Consider the following 24,348-nt stretch of genomic DNA (forward strand, 5'->3'; position numbering starts at 1 on the left):
TAATAATAATAATAATAATAATAATAATAATAATAATAATAATAATAATAATAATAATAATAATAATAATAATAATAATAATAATAATAATAATAATAGTAATTATAATTTACCTGTTCGAAAGTATGTGTCTCATCGTTATATAAAATCGTGCAATAATCATCTACGTCCTCATCACCGAAATCCGACAAACTACTATTAGATTGTACTTGCAGTGTTTTGGTGCAATACTGCAAAACACCCTTAAAAATTATTTCACTGCACAGCCTTACTTTTTCTGTTATGACGGAAAAATCTGCAATATCAGCAACATTAGTCTGAAAGTAAAAAGAAATTATGATTCGTTATTTTTTACTTTTATAATAAGTTTGCCTATTTTAAATACAAGAGAACCAATGAATCAACATTTGTACCTAGGTACAACTAACAGTTCGGCTGAAAAGTTCGTATTGTTTAATAGAAACACACATTTTTTTTGCCAAAATTCGTTTTTATTATTCAACATAATTGCCATCAGAGGCGATATAGCGATTATAGCGATCTTCCAACTTTTCGATACCATTTTTGTAGTACGATTTATCCTTTGCCTCAAAATATGCCTCAGTTTCAGCGATTACCTCTTCATTGTTTCTAAATTTTTTACCAGCGAGCATTCTCTTGAGGTCTGAGAACAGGAAAAAGTCACTGGGGGCCAAATCTGGAGAATACGGTGGATGAGGGAGCAATTCAACAGCTCCAAACACTGCTCAGAATCATCAATTCGTTGTTGTTTTCGATCGATTGTGAGCTCACGCGGTACCCATTTTACATAAAGCTTTCTCATATCCAAATATTCGTGAATAATGTGGATTTTTTTCACGTTTTCATCGGTAACAGCCTCTTTTGGACGTCCACTGCGTTCATCGTCTTCGGTGCTCATATGACCAGTACGAAATTTTGCAAACCACTTACGAATTGTTGCTTCGCCCGGTGCAGAGTCTGTATAACACTCATCAAGCCAGTTTTTGGTATCGGCGGCACTTTTTTTCATCAAAAAGTAGTGTTTCATCAACACACGAAATTCCTTTTTTTCCATTTTTTTCACAATAACAAAAGTAGCTTCACTCAAAATGCAATATCTCACAAACTAATAATCAGACAGCTGTCAAATTTATACACATATCTTTTGAAGGTTGGTACTAATTGAAAATGGTATGGATTTAATTCTAGTGGCGCCCTCTCATAGAAACGATACGAACTTTTCAGCCGATCTGTTAAACAGTGGGACCCTGTCAGAGTGAAAGTAGAGCAAATTTCTCGTTTGTACTCTGACAGGGCTCCTTTGATTTACTACTAATATCATTACCGCTCTAGGTTTTCTAATGTCAGTCACCAGTTCGGCACAGCTTCTCGCGCCAGTTGTCCCACCAACCATGGTCCCTCAGGAACAGTTTGTGCCTGCTTCACCTTTGGTTCATCCTGCTTCTTCTTCATCGTCTTCGTCGATGAATCGGCAATTAAAGCATTCGGACAGTCTTTCTTCAGGTGTCCCGGTTGTTTACATTGAAAACAAGAACGCGATTCTGTTTGTATACTTCCACCAGTAAACTTCTTTCCGCCACGTCGGTACCTATGTTCCACTCGCAACGCTTGTCCGCTGTTTGATTTAGCGCCTTCATTGCGCTCCCCTCGTTTCTCTGCTTCCGATCACAGCTTAGATTTAACCAGTTGAATCGTTAGTTCTTCTCGTGGTCGTTGTTCCAATGCCGTTGCAAGATAATCATACGAATCAGGAAGCGAACACAGTAACATTGCTACTTGCAACTTCTCTGGAATTGCATCACCAACATCCGCAATCCGTTGTAATAAATCAGAAAAAGTCTGCAAATGCTGCACCATATCGTTGCTATCCTTGAGCTCCAAGTGTGTCAGTTTCTTCAGTAAATACACCTCTGATCCTTTGTCATGATACGCCTTCAACGCGTCCCACGTTTGCTTGGCAGTTTCACAACTTCGTACCAAACTTGTCTGGTCGTCTTCAATGCAGAGCCCGGTAGTCGCCCGAGCTTTTGCATCTGCCCTCGTCCACGCTTCAGTTACTGGGTTCACTGGATTCTCCGAGATAACTTGCCATATCTCCTCCCGAACTAGCAACATCTCCATCTTAAACTTCCACGACTGATAATTGTGTTTGTTCTATTTCTGCAGTGCAAATCTTTGTGAATCCGCCATCTTCTTTTTGCTTCTGTTCTCGAACAAATTAATCAGAAATAATTAATTTTCACAGGCAGCAACTAAACAAACTTATTGTTGCCTACAAGCGTGGGCCCATAACCTGTTGGGCGGACAATCGAAAGACGGATTCGAACACGAAAGATACGGATTTTTACGGAGAAAGAAAACAATTTACGACCGCGAACGAGTAACAACGTGTATTTATTGTATGAGAAAAAAAAGAATTCAGTTTCACATCGTTTCGTAACAGCAGGGCTGAATTCGCGTATGCGCCTGGCAATAGAAGATAAAGTAAATGAAAACTATATTATTCCACAACGAAGCGATGTGATTAGAAAATTAAGCAATCAAACTATAACGGAAGACATGGTAATCTTTTCGCAGGAAATTGAACCAGGAGTTTTCTGTAAAACGCTATCATATCCCCACAATCAGGAATCAGGAATCAGAACAAATTGGCTCGAATGGCACGTTCCCCTTGTTGTATGGAGACTTGTGCCTTGCCGCAAGATCTGTATTATCATCATTTTCCTGAAGAGAGAGGAAAGACTGAAAGGAAGGAGCAGGGTAGTTTAGGAGCTAGGTAATTTAGGAGAAATGACGACACAATACATGTAAACAGAAGTTAATTCTGCACCCCTAGGGGTGCTGAACATTCTGTTGGACTGCACAAAGAAAAACATATAACCAGAAGTAAATTCTGCACCCATAGGATGCTGAACAATCTGTTTTAACCTTTACAGGTGTAGACTCAATGCTCTTGATTATTCCTGCCGAATAGTTCGAACAGAAATCTTCTGAAAACCGTAGTTCAGTTTTAATTTCTGTTTGTTAAGAAGATTTAGAGAGCCACCGTCAATACTGCAGAAAAACAGTCGTTTTCCTGCAACTGCCGGAGCCGTTCTCAAAACCTTCAATTTCACCGTCTGAACAACTGGGTTTTGCAGATATATCCGCTTCAGAACATCATTCTCCGTCAATTTTTCCTCGGGATCCCATGGACTAACGAAAGAAATCCTGTTCTGATGCAGACAGTAAGGTTCTATCACGAACCTATTTTCGCCCGCCTGTTCGTTTATCATTTCGAGCCTCTGTCTGAGCCAGGTCGAGCTGTCCTCGTTGTCCGGATGAAACCAGACAACGCCGAACCTGAGTCCGCACCCGTTGAAGCTCGGAATGAAAGACGTAGGAGGCGTAGTGAAGAGGAAATTATTTAAAATCCTCATCAGATTGTCCTTCAGATCCGTTGTAAACAATCCATTTAACATACGAATCTGAAAACGCTCTGTTGAACTGGGTTTATTTTCCTCGGAATGAGGTTTTGTACGCCCAGATGGTTTCTTACGGAGTCTTTTGTTTTGATTCCGTTTGAAACTTTTGCCTTTTGTCTTCTTCGCATTCGGATTTCCATCCGGAATGGTTGGAGACTTAGGCATTCGTTTTCCTGAAGGATTTCCAGAACTAGCATCGCCAGGTGCCGTGATCCGATCACTCCGAGAGTCATACTCGCAGTTTTCGGGTTTCCGACTTGCAGGCGATGTAGCGCCGGAATTTCCAAAGGCCAGTACTGATTTCGTTTCCATCTTGAATTAAAAAGAAATCTTCAGATGGTACGGAATGGTATTTTTTAGAAAAAATAGCTTGGATTACCAACTACTCGCTATGGCGGTTCAAAGTAAAAGAGAGATATACAGCGATTTGGGATAAAACGCTGATATAATCTTTAATAGTATTTAATTTCACTGCTGATGTTCTTTACGGTTGTAGTGAAAAACTACCCTAATGTAGAATCCGTGTATTGGTACACTATGTAACTGACGAATCCATTTCGAAGCAACTAGTTTTGCTAGTAAAATCGTGTAATGAGAGAAATGGGAAGATTTCTTGTCTGGTCGTCACAGGATTCTCCGAGTTAACTTGCCATATCTCCTCCCGAACTAGCAACATCTCCATCTTAAACTTCCACGACTGATAATTGTGTTTGTTCTATTTCTGCAGTGCAAATCTTTTTGAATCCGCCATCTTCTTTTTGCTTCTGATTGCGAACAAATTAAACAGAAATAATTAATTTTCACAGGCAGCAACTAAACAAACTTATTGTTGCCTACAAGCTTTATGTTCATATGTCCCAAAACTTTTGCTCTGTGATGTACCATCAACGCAGAAGATATAATTGTATATAAAAAACAGCAAATTCTGGTGACGAGATAAGCCACACAGATGCTGTATGCATATCAACTGATATTGTAATCACAGCACAATAGTCGAACGGACTTATCCAGTGTGTAATAAAGGAAATAAGAAAAACAAAAAAAAATTGCTATGTGTTGACATGCAATACACGGATAAGGTCGCTTACCATCGTGTTGTAGATTTATATCAAACCTGTATACTGGCAGTGTGCGATAGAGGCTGCCGGTGAGTGTCCGATAATACATTTCGCGCACAGACACCAGCTGGTAGTGCAAAGTGCACTTGTAGTGAATATTTTTAATCACACTATCAACTAAAACATAGAGTCGGCGGCCATTAGATGGCCGGTTTTCGGTATTCTTATCACCAAAAATACTGCTAATAGAAGCCACTTTGATGAAAGAATTGCACTAATATAGGGCAAAAACCACCCTTGAATACAGAAAGAACATTGCTATGATATCACAACGCACTGTTTTCATCTGATAAATCGAGTTTTCGGAGGGTGTTAGCGGTTTCGCGTCCACTACCCAAACACTAACACTCCAGTTCCTATTTTTGTGGCCTTTCACGGCATGGAACAGGAAACCAGTGGATCAATTCTTGGTAAAAAATAATTCCGCCGGATGCCACACGGCTTACCTGTTTGATGGACTTATACCACCGGTACAGGTGGACTGTAGCGTTATTCTTAGCCAGTTGGGAAACCGCTACCGACACTACACGGCTAGCTAATCTTTTTGCAGTAAATTGAACCAGGAGTTTTCTGTAAAACGCTATCATATCCGCACAAAACCCTTATATAAAAATCACCTGTAAATATATCCAACTTAGAATTTACACCTGAAATGGAACCTTTAGCGAATTACAATATAATGAAATTTAACAATAACCCCCGGAACTATACAAGAAACCATAAACTAATGAACGAAATAGGCATGAACAACGTACCTACGTACGCACAAAAGGAATTAAAGGATCTAATATTGAAATATACAGATATATTCTCTATCACAGAAGAACCCCTGACGACCAATAACTTCTATAACCAAAATATCAACCTAAACGATAACGTTATAGTCTACATTCCTAATAACACAACGATTCATGCACAACACGACGAAATAGAAACACAAGTCAATAAAATGCTGAACGACAAAAAATTATAGAACCTTCTATATCACCCTACAATAGCCCCATTCTCCTAGTACCGAAAAAATCAAACGACGCAAAAAGAAAATGGATACTTGTGGTAGATTTTAGACAACTAAACAAAAAAATACTAGCAAACAAATTTCCTTTACCAAGAATTGATACAATTTTCGATCAACTTGGTAGAGCAAAATACTTTTCGACACTAGATTTAACGTCAGGATTTAACCAAATACCTTTAGAAACTAACTCAAAAAAATTTACAGCCTTTTCAACACAAAGTGGACCCTACCAATTCACACGTTTACCTTTCGGACAGAATATTAGCCCAAACAGTTTCCAAAGAATGATGACGATTGCCATGGCTGGACTTACACCAGAACACGCATTCGTTTACATTGACGATATAATAGTGATAGGATGCTGCATCCAACACCATTTACAAAATTTAACAAAAGTTTTTGAAAGAATTAGAAAATACAATTGAAAATTAAACCCAAACAAATGTAAATTTTTTAACACCGAAGTGACATAAAATTACAGATAGAGGAATATTACCTGATAGTACAAAATATGACGCTATCAGCAACTATCCGATACCGAAAAACAGCGACGACACTAGACGATTTGTAGCGTTCTGCAATTATTACCGTAAATTCGTACCAAATTTCGCAACGATAGCACACCCTCTCAATCAACTCCTCAAGAAAAACAAACAATTCGTTTGGACTAATGAATCCCAAAACGCTTTTAACACAATAAAACTATACCTAATGTCACCTAAATTACTTCAATACCCAGACTTCACACTACCCTTTATACTCACAACCGACGCTTCAGATGTAGGTTGCAGAGCTGTACTTTCTCAAATCAGAAACGGAAACGACTTACGTATAGCTTTTGCGAGTATAAGTTTTATCTCGGGCGAAAAAATTCAATCAACAATACTAAAGGAACTGACAGGAATACACACAGACCACCGAACTCTAGTATATCTATTTAACATGAAAAACCCTATTTCTAAGCTAACAAGAATGTGATTAGATTTAGAAGAATTTGATTTCAACATAGAATATATTAATGGAAAAAGCAAAGCTACGGCAGATGCCTCATCCAGAATTATAACATACAAATAATAATGTATCATCCACCCAAGTTCATCAGTGAACCTGGCAAGATACAGAATCTTTTAAAAAATTACCATAAAACCCCTACGGGAGGACATGTAGGACAGCATCGTCTGTACCTCAAAATAAGAGAATATTACAATTTTAAAGATATGAAATATATGACCCTCTGTCACGTCTCACTTTTCCGTTCTATATTTTCACATCCTTGCTCTCCCTTGAGTACTATCATTCTATAATTTTCATTGTCTGTTTCTACAAAAATATGGTCTCTGGTTAGGAGAATATCGCAAAAAAGAAATATGAAAGGAACTATTTCACGATTTATAAAGGCCTGTGAGTCGTGTAAGAGAAATAACATTTTTAAACACACTAAAGAAAAACAAATATTAACTAACATACCGTCAAAACCATTCGAAATAATATCAATAGATACAAAAGGTCCATTACCCAAATCCAACAATAACAACCGCTATGCAATAACCATACAATATGAACTAACAAAATACATTGCAATAATACCCATCCAAAACAAAGAAGCAAAAATTTAGTAGAAAAATTCATACTAATATATGGAAAATTTTTGGAATTAAAATCCGATCAAGGAACCGAGTACAAAAATGAAGTACTTGAGAAAGTATGCAAATACTTACAAATCAAAAACAGACTTGTTAAGGGTTAAATCAAAAAAAAAATTATATACATTTTAATGACACACATACAACCCCAATTAAACCACACATACAGTAGATTTTATACATCAGATACACAACACATTTCAACTTTACTATTAGGTCCTATTAAATGATATGAGAACATATATTTATTTGTAGTGTTACTATGAATTCGACCTGTTTGTCACAGGGATAAACAGTAAATTAAAGACACCGGGCAGTACCAGTAGTGCCAACAGCATTACAAACAATAATATACCGTAATATTACATATCAGCTGTTCAATGATATGCTCTAAACAAACAACCAAACAACAGTTTGCAAACAAAGTGGCCAATCGTTTTACTCGGAAATTCATATTTATTTGGAAATTTTCATATTTATTTGGAAAGGAGTTTTATCTATTAACTGTTTCATCGGTATGCAGGCCGACTTTTTTATCCGATCATTTAAAATATACCTACAAACACGCACCATCCTGATAATGCGAATGATTATGCTCGAGCAAGCGAAATGTGAATCCGAATGGTATCGTCATTTGCATATAAGGTATGAACTGCTTCTCAACGTGTTTCAGTGGTGTGTGATGCTATTTATTATGATTGAATTTTCGTTGTAAGTATATTATATAATCAGATGTTCAAATTGTGTAGTTGGAAACATAAAAATGATATAGAAAATAAATGTTATTAGAGAGTGTTTACATTCAATTCAACAATACAATCATACTTTAATACGATCACTTTAAATTATGTTGAGTTTCTTACGCTTCGTCATAACGTTTTTGTTCTTTCTGTCTATTCGCTTTTGTTGCTCGTTTATCTGAATTTTCATATTTAAATCCTGCAGTTTGGCCTTGATTAACATATTGAAATATTTGTTAGCTATGAGTTTTGCACATGAAAAACACACGCTATTGTAAACTAATTGTTGTTCATTTTGAGACTGATATGACCAAAATAGGACATTTAATAGTTTTTGTTTAACACCTACCGCTGATATTTTAAGGATCGTTCCGAAATTCTTTTCAAAAATTGCTACCATTTTTTTACAAAATCGAAATATGCACAGCCCCGATGTATTTAGTTTTGAGTTGGTTTTGAACTTTTTAAGATTAATTCATAAATTGTTATCTCGTGATACAAAGCGAGTATCACCATGCGCTCTATTGATGCAATCTGCATGTCGTAGTTTCGATGCTACCCAACCAGCGGTATAATACACACTATTCGATTGATGAATTTCTGCTGACAGTTTCATTCGGTGCAATTTTCTTTTTAAATTCTTCACTCTTTACTATTCGCACTTTAGACATCTCTGAAGTATTTATAAAGTACTTGTTGAGGTCTACCTCGACGTTACCTAATTTTTTTGGTGCAATAATTGACCACAATTGATTTAAATGCAGATGCAAATTTACTGGCATCTGGGTGGTTGTTGTTCTTCCAGCGAATCAACGAAAAAAAGTGTTCGAGGCAGTCCTGTGAAAAATTTCTTGTTAGCAAAAAAGAAAATCCGTGATTTACATGAAGATCTTCCCAAAGATTTTCTAAAGCTGCGATATAAATCAGCCAACCCTCTATGAAATACGGCTTACGTGATTGACTCGGTAATTTAGAAAATTGTGCTTCCTGAAATCATATTATATGGTCAAAACTATTCTTCGAAAAAAAAAACCTTTGATAGTGTTTCACCATTTTCAAATCAAAACAGTCTTTATGTATAAAGCGTAATGATTTCAATCGTTTTTTCAGAGAACTTTCCACTGAAACGGAATTCTTTTGAAACGGGTTTTTAAGGTCCTGTTAACAAAATATTGTGGTGAAAATGAAAAAGAACACGATTGAACAAACCTATGTCTCATTGAAACTTGATGAATTGGCACAGTCAAAAAGATTATCAAAGCTCTCCGTGTATGTGGCTGTGCTCAGATACGACTCTGGTAGCTTTTTGAAACTAACATAAGCCTTCAATCCAGCGGTTACTGACGAACTTAGTGTCTGTGTAGCTAAACTGACGTTCATTCCTGCATATGGAGCTAACTGAATATTGTTCACTGTTAATCTAGATACAATGCGAGGAAAACATTTAATGTCCTCATAAAACAAATCAATATGTTGAAAACTACAGATTTTTCCCTCTAACAGAGCATTATGTTTCAACAAATTATTTCGTGATGATTTAACAAGATGAGGTGCATCAAACGCACCCAAAATTTTTTTGTTCTGAAAAAAGAACCAAGGACGATCTACTGTGACTCTATACAATTTAAAAAATGAACGATTTGTTGAATTTTGGTCGCAAACTAATAATTTCGGTATAAGTCCACTTTTAATTACCGGCTTCAATCCCTCATCTACTATGCTCCGAAGTCGATCAGTATTCAACGAACTTGGATTGAAAAAATAGTCAATCGCTTGTTTGAATCCAGACTTCATAGATTTTATTATTATCGTTAAAGCGGTGCTGGCTCTCTGATATAAATTAATCGCTTCTTTACCAACTTTTGTTGGAAATCCCATAAAGGAATCGGGATTCGAGTTCGCAACATAAGTCAATCGTTGTGATATACTTATTTCATCTATGAACATTGTTACCAGCTTCTCTTGTTCTGGTAAACCAGCCACTTTAAACTTTAGTAGCTCCAAAAAAACCGTCGAGTACCCTTCCTTAATTTTCAGTTTGGACAACCACCGTTCTATCGTCATAACAGACGGTAAGGTGAAAAATTTTCTCATCTGTCGATAAGCTTCATTTGAACAATATTGTAGTACGATTGCCATATTGCGCATCCTATCAGAGTATCTGGCGCCCCTCTGTTTCCTATTTTGTTGTTTTGAAGTTCAAGTAATATTGGACAGCATAAATTAGATGAGTGTGAAGCTAACATGGCTTTTAAATTGTCTCTTTTCTTCGTTATAGCTTGAACTCTAGCCTTAAACGCTGTAATTTGATTTTAGCTTTTCCGTATTCTTTTTCAAAGGTCACGGTTTTGTTGTTCGACTAAAACAAGTCGTTCCATGCAAAATGTGATTTTCTCAATATCTCTACAGTAATCGTGGTCGTGCTTGACGACAACATCATAACCAGCGGATTGCGGATTTATAGAAATGGGTGGGTTTGAAAAATCCATCTGATTTTCATTCAATTCTAATTCACCTATAACATCAGTTTCGTCTGCCAAAAATTTGCAACTTTCATTATAGACCACAAGAACATCATCAGCGACGTATTGTTGTGTAGGACAAATTTGTAGAGTTCCGGGAAATAGGCATGAAGGTACAATCAGTGGTTAAAATATACGTTTAAATCAATAATTGAATTATCAGTTATGAATTATTTCTTACGCTTGTGACTTGTTACGTGGATTATAGAAATCGGAGTCCAAAAAGTGTAATGAGCAAATTACGCTATTTTTACAGAGGGAAGGATTGCAACAAAACTCTACCCAAGCATCTACTTCTCTGCATCTGAAATACGACGAATGAAGACACATTATACTTGGAACTGGCACAACCAGAAACTGCGCATTTTGTTCGTCCCATTATTTGTCAACTAACTTTAAGAATAAATACTTGTTTTATCAACAAAAGTTTTTTTTTGTAAAGCAATCTATGCTGAATATGCTGATGTAATGATTTTGAATCTTTTGTACAGGGGCTGTTTGACGGCGTGTATGGGGGGTTGCTCATGAAAATAACACATGTAAAAAACTACTGGAATTAAACAACCTGATATTGTTTATCTATATGACTGGAATCGGGAATCATTATCACAATAAACCTGAATACAAATGGATTAAATTTTCAAATCAAGAAATTGTTCGGAAATGTTGGTAAAATTCTGGAATTAGCTTTAAGATTAATTCGTTTAGTTCTGCGTTTACATTTCACACACATTTTTATATATATATATATATATATATATATATATATATATATATATATATATATATATATATATATATATATATATATATATATATATATATATATATATATATACGATTTTTTATATAACAATGTGTTCTCTTCCGAGTTATCAGTATCAGATTGCAATTCTAAACCGTATTTACAGATTATTTTTTCGTGCAGTGCATATCGAGAAATATTCCATATATTTGGGTTTGTTTGATTCAGTGTACAGATTGGAATGGCTGTCATATGTGCATTAAAAAATTTGTAGTGTATAAGTAACCTTTTTTACCACCGCACTTTACTGTGATGTCCCTCGTGAATCGCAAGAGTGATCCACATTGAGATTAATATATTTGGTTGTATTCAACCTTTAGTGGTATTCGACCTTCTATTATATTCGACGTTTTGTTGAATTCGACGTTTTGGTATCTCGACTAGATAGTTAAAATATAAATGCCTCAATTCTGGTCAAAAGAGATGTGGTCACCTAGCTCGCCTGACTTCAATCCTTTGGGTTTCAGTATAGGGACGAATATTGAAGCACGTGTATGTGAACAGCCTCACTCGAATTTGATCTCTCTTAACAAAGCATTGGAGAGAAATGTCCTCAGATTATATTGCCTAGGTCTGCAAAAGCTTTAGGCGCTTCAGGTCATGAATGCAAATGGGGAACATATTGAGTGAAGAGGAAGCTTAATCTTCTACAAACATTTTATGTTAATATTGGTTATGTTTAAAGTTGATAATAAAGACACTAAGACATAATGAAATTAACCCTCCGTCTGACAGATATTTTTATACGGTTTTGTACTAAAACGTCGAAAGACAAAAGGTCCGAATGACAAAACGTCGAACGATAAAAAGTCGAATGACAAAATAGCGAAAGTCACAAAACGTCGAATGTAACAAAAGGTCGACTGCGACAGAAGGTCGAATATAACAAAAAGTCGAAGTACCATCTGGACTATAACAAAAAGTCGAAGTACCATCTGGTACTTCGACTTTTTGTTATATTCGACCTTCTGTCGCAGTCGACCTTTTGTTACATTCGACGTTTTGTGACCTTTTGTCTTTCGACGTTTTAGTACAAAACCGTATAAAAATATCTGTCAGACGGAGGGTTAATTTCATTATGTCTTAGTGTCTTTATTATCAACTTTAAACATAACCTGTATTAACATAAAATGTTTGTAGAAGATTAAGCTTCCTCTTCACTCAATATGTTCCCCATTTGCATTCATGACCTGAAGCGCCTAAAGCTTTTGCAGACCTAGGCAATATAATCTGAGGACATTTCTCTCCAATGCTTTGTTATGGAGGTCCGTAGAGAGATCAAATTCGAGTGAGGCTGTTCACATACACGTGCGTCAATATTCGTCCCTATACTGAAACCCAAAGGATTGAAGTCAGGCGAGCTAGGTGACCACATCTCTTTTGACCAGAATTGAGGCATGTTGTACCTCAACCACATTTGTGTTTTCTTCCACGTGTGGGATATGCAGATAGATGTAGATAGATGTAATCCAAGGCAAAACATACCATTTTTCTCATGCTCGATATTACGAGTTACTTTCATCTTAACGGATTGTATCAACCCTGGTGTTCTCACAGATCGCTTCTAAGTAATCTAAGGATGTCATCCTTGTCGTACATTCTTAAAAAAAGTCTTAAAAACAAATTTAAATCTAGTAATCTGTTTGTAAACAATAACTGACACCTGGAGCAACATTTTGTAAAACTAGGTTGAGAGACTCGAGCGGTAAGGTGTATTAGTGAGAGTCTCAAAATTTTCTGACGCATACTGTACATATTTCGTTTCGATTTCTTCGTGTTTCGTCGTGAAATCGAAACGAAATATGTACTTTTTGAACAAAACCAAAAACCCATGAATGATAAAATGAGTGATTTAAAATCAAAGCACGTTACATTTTCGATTACCGAAATAGAAAATTGCGGTACTTATAAGTATTAAATATGAGAAAGTGAATGTATCTTCGTATTAAATATGAGAAAGAGGTTATTTATCGAATATCTAATAAATTAGATATTAATCTATTTGATAGAAGAGTTGATGATCCATGTCCAGTAGAAATTCATAAACTTACTTTATGTTCTTCACAGATCGGGTCACGTTTCCAAGCCTCACTATCACCACAATCACAACATCCTCCTCCTCCAGAAGTGCACATTTTATACTTATGAAGACGATGCGATGATTTTTTGAAACACATTGAACATAGAACACACGTTGGATCCATACCTGCAAATAGGAAAATATTTAGGATTGTTCATACCTGCAAAATTCTATTTTTACAAACGTAAGTTGAAATGAAAGGTCTTACAATCCCATATAATGCTACCAAATTTCATCCCAATACGACTTCCAGTTCCGAAATTACAGTCTGATAGGAAAATTTAATTTTTAGAGACGTGTTTTACCTATCTCATTTAGAAAGGTTATGATATCTCGACTAGTAAACATTGGTCCGGAGGGCAAAGTGTCAAATACCATTCGAATATGCGGTTTGACAAGTTTCGAAACTTTTTTGCGTATTTGTTTCGCGAGTTTAAAGTAAAATGTAGCGTCATAAAATGCGCGCAAAATTTTATCCGCTTCAGTTGAACGAACCCTCGCACTAAGCACACCAAGAAAAACGGACACATAGAAACAAGAACTTTTTTCAGTGATTGAGCGCAGTGGGTTTACCTCTCGTTATATTGACTTGTAAAAAAGGCTAGACGTAATGGATTTTTGAATCCTTCACACTTTGAATATATGCTAATTCAATCGTTATTGTTAGTGATTACTCTTACACTAGAGCTATAAATCATGAGTAATTATGAATGACTAACATGAGATTGTATGTATATGTATTGATCAACTTGCTAACCATGTATATGTCTGTTTTTTTTAATGTTTATCATATTGTTTGTATCACTATAATACTTGGTTTGTATTTCATTCAGTAGCTTGTCAATGATGAAGTTATAGTTTTGCTATAAAAATTGCTACAATCTGAAATAATACTTGTTATACGATATCACACAGCCAGGCTTTATTGCTTCAGCAACATCAATGCATTGAACTCAACAGAATTGGACATTATTAGCATTATAAATGACAGTTACTTAGACAATAAACAATTTCTTACAATGCCCATTTTATTGTATTCAACTCGTTTTTATTTCAACACAAAACCCAATGCTGTATAAATTCGCGTCATAATTTTATTTTTGCTGAACACAGCTGCCTGTTGATGCAGACGTGTTAGTTGATTGTGCAAACTCTAAAGCAAATTACAACGCGATATCGTTAAACCTAATGGTTACATTTGCGCTAGATTGTAGTTTTCTACAAGTGCTTGGATTCGACATTATTTTCTAGTGCGTGCAACATTTATTCGGCGTGTTATTTGTAAAATAGTTTTTTTCTCGGTTGAACTGTGACGCTTCAATACCAATTGTTTGGTCGGCATCTCCGCTGTTGTGTTGCCCGCTCAGGGGCGAAGAGGAAGAAAATGACTTCTGTTCAATGCAGTGTTTGTTCTACGAGCATTCTCTCTGTATCTGATCGTATATATTGTCTCGGTGGTTGTAACCAAGTGCTGCATTTGAAATGCTCTGATCTTAATAATGCTTGTTTGGGTCTGATGCGTGAAAATATCGGACTGAAATACATGTGTTTCGACTGTCGCAAAAATCAAACCACACTGAACACTGTGATGAAACTATGCACCGATCTACTAAGCAAAGTAGATTCGTTATCAAAAACAGCAGCGCACAATGCGGAAAAGTTCTCGTAAACTTTTTCAAATTTCGGTTGTTTTAGCTAAAATTTTATAATTTTGAGTTGCATTTTCAGATTCTGTGTGAAATTCTGCTACAAACACTACTTTTCAGTTCTAAAGTCATCCCCGTGGAACGGAACAGTTACCGTTTATACATTTCAAAAATCAATTACGGCTCGGCAAAGCAAATTTTCAAAATTCTAAGAATACTTAGTTATGATAAATTTGATTTCGAAAACTTAAGTGTTTTTGGTTTTTCGAAAATCAGTCTAGTTTTAGAATAATTGATCAAAAACGCGATTTTCGCATTCCGCTACACTATTTCTTCACAATTAACAGCACGGTTCTATTTCCTCTTGGAACTATTATTTACTTCTGTTTCTTCACAATTAACAACACGGTTCTATTTCCTCTTAGAACTTTTATTTACTTCTGTTTCCTCTCAATTAACAGCACGGTTCTATTTTAATGCCCAGGGGCAGCAAACTCTTCAAGGAAAACCGTTATTATTCGTTATCTTTTTTCAGTAACACTAAAATGGATGTACGCTTCTAGGACTGTATGTTTTGTTCACTTAAAATATCTCAACTACGGCAACCGCGACTTGCGACCTTTCTGGAAAACTGATTGCACTTGAACTCACGAGAACTGACTGTCCGACTAACGGCTATTTATCGTCCACTCTTTGGAACCGACTAACTTGTCTACGGGCCGATGCCCGAGACTAACGGATATTTTCCGCGAACACTCTGAGACTGACTAACTCCTAACTCTTCCCAACTATGAGTTTTTAAGCTCCTAACATTTACTTTCGGGTAAAGCCCGAAGATTTTAGTACAAGCCGAGCTTGTGATTTTAAGTAGACAGTTCATCCGACTTTCTTCCGAAGTTATACCGTAAGCCGAGACCACTGTCACTTTGCCAGTGGCAGTGACTAGTGTCCGTGAAAAAAAAACTTTGTTTCTACAACATTGCTACGCTGACTAATGCTCGAAAATGTGCATGCTTATATAACAAAGTTTATACATGAAGGTTGCGGCTACGCTGGTATGAGACTTTCCTTCACAAGTTCCTATTTTTTTACAATACTAGCAAATTCAAAGGAAATTTGCTAAGGGCGCTGCACCACATACACATACATAAGACCTTTCATTTTAACTTACGTTTGTAAAAATTGGATGAGCGGTCTCTGAGAAAATCGATTGCACGATTTTAGTTTATTTTGCACATTTTACTCCATAACTCCCGAACCGGAAGTAGGATCCAGATGAAATTCAATAGCAACATATGAGACTACAAGGCCTTTAATTTAAATCTTAGTTGAACAAAATCGGTTGAGTGGCTGGTTGAGCTGAGCAATGTCTCTGTGTGTATGTATGTGTATGTTTGTATATGTATCAAATCAACTTACTAGGTTTTCTCGGAGATGTAAAAAAAATCTAAACTTTGAATAAAAAAAATCTAAACTTTGACCAGTTTGTCTCAAAACTACACAAACCGATAGCCATTATCAGTAGGGAACTAAACGAACCGATTCCGGCTATCCTGCTTCCCGGGCTCCGGTTCTGGAAGAATCGGAAATAGTGGAGATATATTCCAAAAGGGATCTCACTCACTTCTCTTCACGATGTTTGCTCGATTTCAACAAACTTAGATTCTAATGAAAGGTCTCATGGTCCCATACGGAATTCCTGAATTGCATTCGGATCCGATTCTCGGTTCCAGAGTTATAGGGTAAAGTGTCATAAATACTGTACACCTTCACCTAAACTGGCAAAACAAAAATCGTACAAATAAATTTTAACTGGTCTCAAAACTACACAAATCGATAGCCATTATCAGTAGGCAACTAAACAGACCAATTTAGGCTATCCTGTTTCCCGGTCTTAGGTTCCGGAAGCACGGACGGAACATTTAGAAACACATTTTGTTTCTTACACACCATTCGTAAAACATATTAATAAGATGTTGCAACTCACGGCAATCAGCTTCTTTGCGAATAACGAGAAATATTTTCAAATCGTCAGCAAAAAATAATTAGCCGCCATGTCTTAAGAAAAATACAGCATCGTTCACAAACAACCAACAAAGAAGTGGTCCTAGAGTACTTCCCTGAGGAACTCCTGAGATACTTGCAAATGGTTCAAACACAGTATTTCCAATTTGTACGACAACTTTACGGTTAACGAGATATGTTCGGAGCCATTGACAAAATCTGGTCGTACATCCTAGTTTGCTCAGCTTGGTTAACAAAATTTCGTGATTCACAGAGTCAAAAGCAGCTTTAAGGTCAGTCAGACCGTGTCTATCTGGAATTTGTTGGACATTTGCTCGGTGCAAAACGATGTGAAACAAACGAGATATGTCTCAACCGACCGACCAGGGAAGAATCCATGTTGGCAACTGCTAATGTAATGGCGACAAACTGATCCGAAGATCTTAGATTCAACACCCAGCGACGTGATTCTTCGGTAATTAACGACGATACACTTGTCACCTTTTTTATAAACCGGGAACATTATAGACCGTTTCAAATCAGTTGGAAATGATTGCTGCTGGAGCGACAAATTGAAGATATAAAGATATAAATTTGTCACTGCTAAAATGTCCGACCATTTTCTTAAAATAGCGGATGGTATGGTGCTGATACCTGGAGCATACAACGACTTGATTTTCTTAACGGCTGAAATAACCATTTGTTCGGAGATATGAAAAATGTCCATATCAGCGGGAACATCACGAGCAGCGTTTTCAAGTTCGATGGCAGTAGGTGAGTCAGTCGAAAAGACACTTGCAAAGTATCTAGCAAATAGTGAACACTTATCAATAGCTGTTGTAGCTTCATTATCGTAATACATCATCTTAGATGGAAGTCCCATTTCATTTCTCTTCGTATTGACAAATGACCAGAAGCTTGTAGGGTTGTGCCTTAGGTTATTTTGCATACGATTCACGTAGCGATTGTATAGAAATTTATTATAGATACGATATTCGTTACTAACTGTAGTGAAGCGATGCTTAGATATAGGGCAACGTCTGTTTGTATATATACGCAAAGCTTTGGCACGAATACGTTTCAGATTCCGTAAGGTGACGTTAGACCGAGGTGGTTTTCTAGGAGGTTTACATTTAGGTACACAGTTCTCAACACAATTATGCAATTGACGATTATAGTGGGTAACGGCAGCATCAATATCAACAAAACTATATAGCGTACTCCAATCAATTTGCAACAACAAGTGACGCAATGTTGTCAAATTTGTTTTACGAAAGTTGAAGCGATCAAACGGAATCAATTCTTCGTATTGCAACGAATGGCTGCTGGCAGAAATTACAACTTCTAACGCCGGGTGAAAATCATCAAGTGGAACCATAACGCTAGGAGCTTCTATTACAGTGCATTCAGATAGACCAGCCTCATTGATAAATACGAGGTCAAGAAAACGCGATTGGTGATTGGAAATCGTGCTAACTTGTCTTTGACCATGGAATGCTAGCCCATCTAGGAGTACTTGGTTAGCATAAGTCATTGTTGAGGTCGTTGGGTCAGGATAAGCATAACCGTACTCGGATGAGGTCCATATGAGACCAGGTTTATTGAAGTCACCAAGAATTATGATGACGCCATTATCCTTAGCCTGAGAAGATACTCGTTCGACAGCATCGAGAAGTATTTGCATAATGCTACCATCATGTTTCTTTTCGGGGGGAATGTACACTGCTCCAATGTAATAATTCTTCATTGGCGCTGAAATCTTAGCCCAATGACCTCGCTTGAAGTAAGTGTGGCTGAAACAGCGATCAATACTCCACCACCCCGACTGCGTAAGCTACTATTAAAGTTACGATCCATTCGATATACGGAGAAAGCGGCACCGAAAAGTTGTATCGAATTTATTCTCGAGTCAAGCCAAGTCTCTGTGAGAACATATATATCGTAGTCACCATCTACAGCAGTCAAATATAAGTTGTCGATTTTTGTATTTAATCCTCCAACATTTTGGTAGTACATCCTCAAATTGTAAATATCAGGTACTGAATTAGGACGACAACGCTGGAAATGTGAGGAAGTAGTATTGGGATTAACAGTGCCGCACAAGTTGTACTCGCCTGTGACGAGGGCAATGATGCCCTCGCCAAAATTGTGAGAATGCATTATGTGGTAAATAACTGCTTCTTCGTCCAAGTCAGATGTTAATGTTTCACCTAGAAAGGCGCAAACAGCTAAGCGTGGTACATCATCTGGCTGGTAGAACGTGCAAACGGCTTCATTTCCAACAGAGGTAATAAGCTGGAACACAGGACGATGGATTGTTGAGTTTATTTATTTATTTATTTATTTATTTAATCAACAGACAAATTTAAGTCCTAATGATTGTTTCTAAGTATATTTAAAAAATTTTCGCTTATTCGGCTGCGGGAAAAATGAAAATCGAATCCCGTCGAAACACCGTTGAAGGTTCGTTGCAATCCAATGACGGCACCGTTGATTCCGTAGTTAGTACGACGTAGAGGCAATCTGAGGAGGTTGTTGTTGCGGAGAGCTCTGGAACGAACGTTGAGGTTGATTTGACTAAGAAGTGCTGGGCAATCGATATTGTTCGTCAAGACATCGGCAATCAGCATTGCACGGGACAGGTCACGACGCACTTGCAAAGTATCGAGCCCGATAAGCATTCCACGGCTTTCGTAGCTCGGCAGCTGATGAGGGTTGGTCCACGGCAATTTGCGAAGAGCGAAACGAACGAAACGTCGTTGGATTGACTCAATTCTGAGAACACCATTAACATAGTGAGGGTTCCATATCACCGAGCAGAATTCGAGTGTTGAGCGAACAAGTGAGCAGTAGAGCGACTTTAAACAGTATATATCTGTGAAGCGCTTAGCAATTCTCATAACAAATCCCAAACAACGAGAAGCCTTCGTAACTATGTAACCAATATGCTGCTTGTAATTCATTTGTTCGTCTAGATAAATTCCAAGATCCTTGACACAAGTAACTCTTTCAATCGCAGCATCATGGAGGCAATAATCAAACCGCAAAGGGTCTTTCTTACGAGTGAACGTGATAATGGAGCATTTGCTAATGTTTAAAGTCATTCGGTTGATCTCGCACCACCTTGAAAAAATGGTCAGTTGACGCTGAAGGTATGAAGCATCCTCTGCACTCTTGATTATTTGGTATAACTTTAAGTCATCAGCAAAAGATAGTCGTGGGCCTTCTAGTGAGTAATTTACATCGTTGAAATAAAGGAGGAAAATCAGTGGACCGAGATGGCTTCCTTGAGGTATTCCGGAAAAAGCAAAGAACTCCTGCGATAGGCTGTCATTGATTTTGACCGCCAGCCGTCGATTGTAGAGATACGATTGCATCCATCGAAGAATACTGGAACCGAAGCCCAGCCTATCCAGTTTGGCGATCGTGATAGCGTGATTGATTTTATCAAAAGCTGCGGAGAGATCCGTGTAAATAGCATCCGTTTGGAAGCCATTAGACATAGCATCCATTATGTACGTCGTAAAAGATAAGAGATTAGTAGCAGTGGAGCGTTTCGGCATGAATCCGTGTTGAGTTTCCGCGATGTATTGTTTACAGTGGTCGAAAATTGGTTTAAGAACTACTAATTCGAACAATTTAGGTATGGCGCTTAGGGCAGTAATTCCACGATAATTGTCAATGTTCTTTTTGTCTCCTTTTTTGTGAACTGGAAACATGTAGGAAGATTTCCACATGACGGGAAAGACTCCGGTCGTGAGTGATAGTTGAAACAGTTGGCATAAAGGAGTTACTATTGCACTTGAACATCTTTTCAAGACAACTGCCGGAATACCGTCGGGTCCAGGCGAGTGTGAAGGTTTAAGTTTTACGATTGCCGTTAGTACAGTGTCGATGTCGATATTGATTAAATTCAAAGACTGGCTCGATATGGGAACATTAAGAGCCGCCTGAGAGATTTGGTACGGGCTTAAGGTCTCTCTAGAAAAAACGCTGGAAAATTTTTTCCTAAACATATCGCTTATCTCTTGCGTGCAGGAACCAGTTTGTTGTTCGTAAAACATTGTCGAGGGTAGGTCCGATTCCTTTCTTAGCTCATTTACATGTTTCCAAAATGATTTTGGATCAGACTTTAGCCTCCTTTGCACATTGCGCAAATAGTTAGAGTAGCAACGCTTGGCTGTCTTTTTGTATACTTTATTTATTTGCATGTAATTTTGTCGAAACACTAAGCCGCCATTCTTCGAGTATTTCTTCAATGCGGTCCTTTTTGAACTTTTCAAACGTATTAGCTCTGCGGTTTGCCACGGAGCCTGTTTGGAGGGCTGAATAATTCGCTTAGGAACGTATTGATCGATTGCATACGTCATAACGTTAGAAAAGGATTGAGTCGCAAGATTAACATCGTCGTTGTCAAGAATTTCACTCCAGGTCAAGTTAGAAAGAAAAACAATGATACTATTGTAGTCGGCTTTTTTGAAATTGTAGCTGACGATGCGAGAATTATATCGATCGTGCGACGATCCATCTGATTCGAGTACAATGTGGAGCGGAGGGTGGTGTCTAACGGATTTCACCAGAGGAAAGGGTGCTGCGATAATTCTGGGTGCACAATCGGATTGGCTCGAGAAACAGAGGTCGAGTATTCTGCCATTCTCATTTTGAACGTGATTCACTTGACGTAACAGGTTGAGACTGTATCGGTCAAGCAAGTTCGTGATACCAGTGTGGAAGGATGAATGTAACGGATCTACATACAGGAAACCGTCCGAAGCGGGGATCCATTTCAGGCCGGGAAAATTGAAATCACCGATAATAAAGATTTCATCACTAGGTCGCATATGAACGGAAGTAATTTCGTCTATCGATTGTATATGCGTATCGATCAGTGACAGGTCACGTATCCGGTCCGGTGGAAGATAAACCACACAGAGAAATAATGATGAGCTATCACTCAAACTGATCTTCACACATACCTGCTCAACGTTGTTTTCAGAAGCGTTCTGCAAAAGTTGTGCTTTCAAACGACGACGAATAGCAACAAGAACTCCACCACCGATGATTTTGTTACTATTGCGGGAGCTGCGATCGGTTCGAAATACTTCGTAGTTGCTATCGAATGCTTGTATGGACAGCGTATTTTCGGTCAGCCAAGTTTCTGTTAATGCGATGATATCAAAACAGTCGTCCGAACAGGCTAGTCGGTAGTTCTCCAAGCATGAATTCATACCGCCAGCGTTCTGATAATAAACGTGAATTTTTAAAACGTTTCGAAGAGCAGGTAGTCTATGTAAGTTTGAGCTGGAAGCAGGGAGGCAGTCAATTGTTGAATTGTGCAAGTTGCTAGTATACTTGCCGGCGGCGACGGGTTGGAAGACCTCTTCACCGCTCTCGCACACTGGACCGGGACGGCTGACGAGCGCTGGCTGCGATGGCACGACTGTGGCGAGGGGATCAGAGGCTTCCATAATACCAACTGCATTGCGTCCCAGTGTCCGGTGAGTAGAAGTCATCGAACTGGAACCGGAGAACGAATCAGCGCATACATAACTGGGAAATGATAAATACTTGCCATGGAGAAAAGTTTGGAAACCCCCTTCACCGCATCCGCCCACAGGACCGGGACGGCTGATGAACGCTGGCGGCGACGGCACGACTGGGGCGGGGGTGTCGGAGGCTTCCATTAATCGAACAACGATGCGTCCCAGTGTGTTACATCCAGTTATTGTCGAGCAGCATCCACTTGTTTGTCAAAGTAGTTGAGAAGTACTCGGCTGTGATTGGAACCAGATTGTTTCCACCGTCCGACAAAGAGCTTAACAACGTCCGGATCCTGAACCATGGAGAGATTAGCATGAGCCATCGAAGAAATTTCGTCATTAGACACATCAGGGCGAATCCTCGAAAGATAGAGCCAAAATTTGTCAGTCGGTTTAACACTAGGAACAGAAACAACGTTTGCTCCCACTTTTTTTGAGCCAGACTGGCACTCTATTGTTTGCTTATCTAAATCGGATCCACGGGGACATTTAGAAGCACGGCGAGGAACAATTTTAGGCCAGCGCGTAGAAAGTGTAGTATCTGATTTCGCTAACCGTTTCAGTTCAGTTTGCAGATTATTTATAGCAGCCGTTAGCAATGTTAGGGGAGACTTTTCATCGGCAATTTGAGTTATAGAACAGAGATGCGAGTTCTCAAACATGCCAGCACAGTTATCACACATCCAAAACAAGTTTCTACGGTGCGATGTAAAATAACCCATAAGTGCGCGCGAAACACCAGAGCATGCCATAAGAATAAACATCCACAGTATCCTCGACAAACAACAGAATCAATACCGGTGATTACTTGGCTGCATTTGGAACAATTCTTTTCCATGTTGTTCTTCACCACAGACTCTGACAAGTGGCAGAGAGCAAGATGATTGCTAGAGATGATTGTTATTGTTTAGATGTTTGCACACAATGAGCACTTCAATAACAATATTAACGCCACAGAATAATCTAAATCATGATGAAATCCGTAACTGAATGTTTTGAATAGATGAACAGACGATAGTTAGGTATTGAGCGCACTACGATTTTGAATCGATTCAACAATATAACAGACTAAAATTCGTTAAAAACTGGAGCTTGAAAAATAACTAGCCAAAACTCCAAAAAATTGAACAGTGTTCCCGAACTTTCTGTATATGTATATATATATATATATATATATATATATATATATATATATATATATATATATATATATATATATATATATATATATATATATATATATATATATATATATATATATATATATATATATATATATATATATATATATATATATATATATATATATATATATATATATATATATATATATATATATATATATATATATATATATATATATATATATATATATATATATATATATATATATATATATATATATATATATATATATATATATATATATATATATATATATATATATATATATATATATATATATATATATATATATATATATATATATATATATATATATATATATATATATATATATATATATATATATATATATATATATATATATATGTCTCACTGCTTAAAAGCTGTACAAACCGAATTAATCCGTTCGGTAATCCGTTCAGTAAAAGTTTTATTTGCTGAATGATCGGTACAGTTCCACTGAACTTCGATCTGTCATAATTCTAAGCAAGGATGGCTTTTATCGTATCATAGAACGTTCAATCTTCACTCTTCACACGATTGAATCAGTGCCATCAAAGAG

At 37.3% G+C, this 24,348-nt stretch overlaps 1 protein-coding gene across 1 annotated transcript in view; it reads right to left on the reverse strand.

Annotated features, from left to right (window-relative positions):
* LOC131426682 (E3 ubiquitin-protein ligase UBR1-like) overlaps window positions 1–22,745 on the reverse strand; it is a 77,896-nt gene extending 55,151 nt beyond the window's left edge. The window contains exons 1-3 of the mRNA XM_058589580.1: window positions 21,347–22,745; window positions 13,383–13,537; window positions 114–317 (exon numbers count right to left, since the gene is read on the reverse strand). Of these exons, the coding sequence (XP_058445563.1) occupies window positions 114–317; window positions 13,383–13,537; window positions 21,347–22,745 (1,758 nt within the window). The remainder of the gene's footprint in view (window positions 1–113; window positions 318–13,382; window positions 13,538–21,346) is intronic.
* Window positions 22,746–24,348: the final 1,603 nt, after the last annotated feature.

Source organism: Malaya genurostris, chromosome 1 (assembly GCF_030247185.1).
Source record: "Malaya genurostris strain Urasoe2022 chromosome 1, Malgen_1.1, whole genome shotgun sequence".
NCBI lineage: Eukaryota > Metazoa > Arthropoda > Insecta > Diptera > Culicidae > Malaya > Malaya genurostris.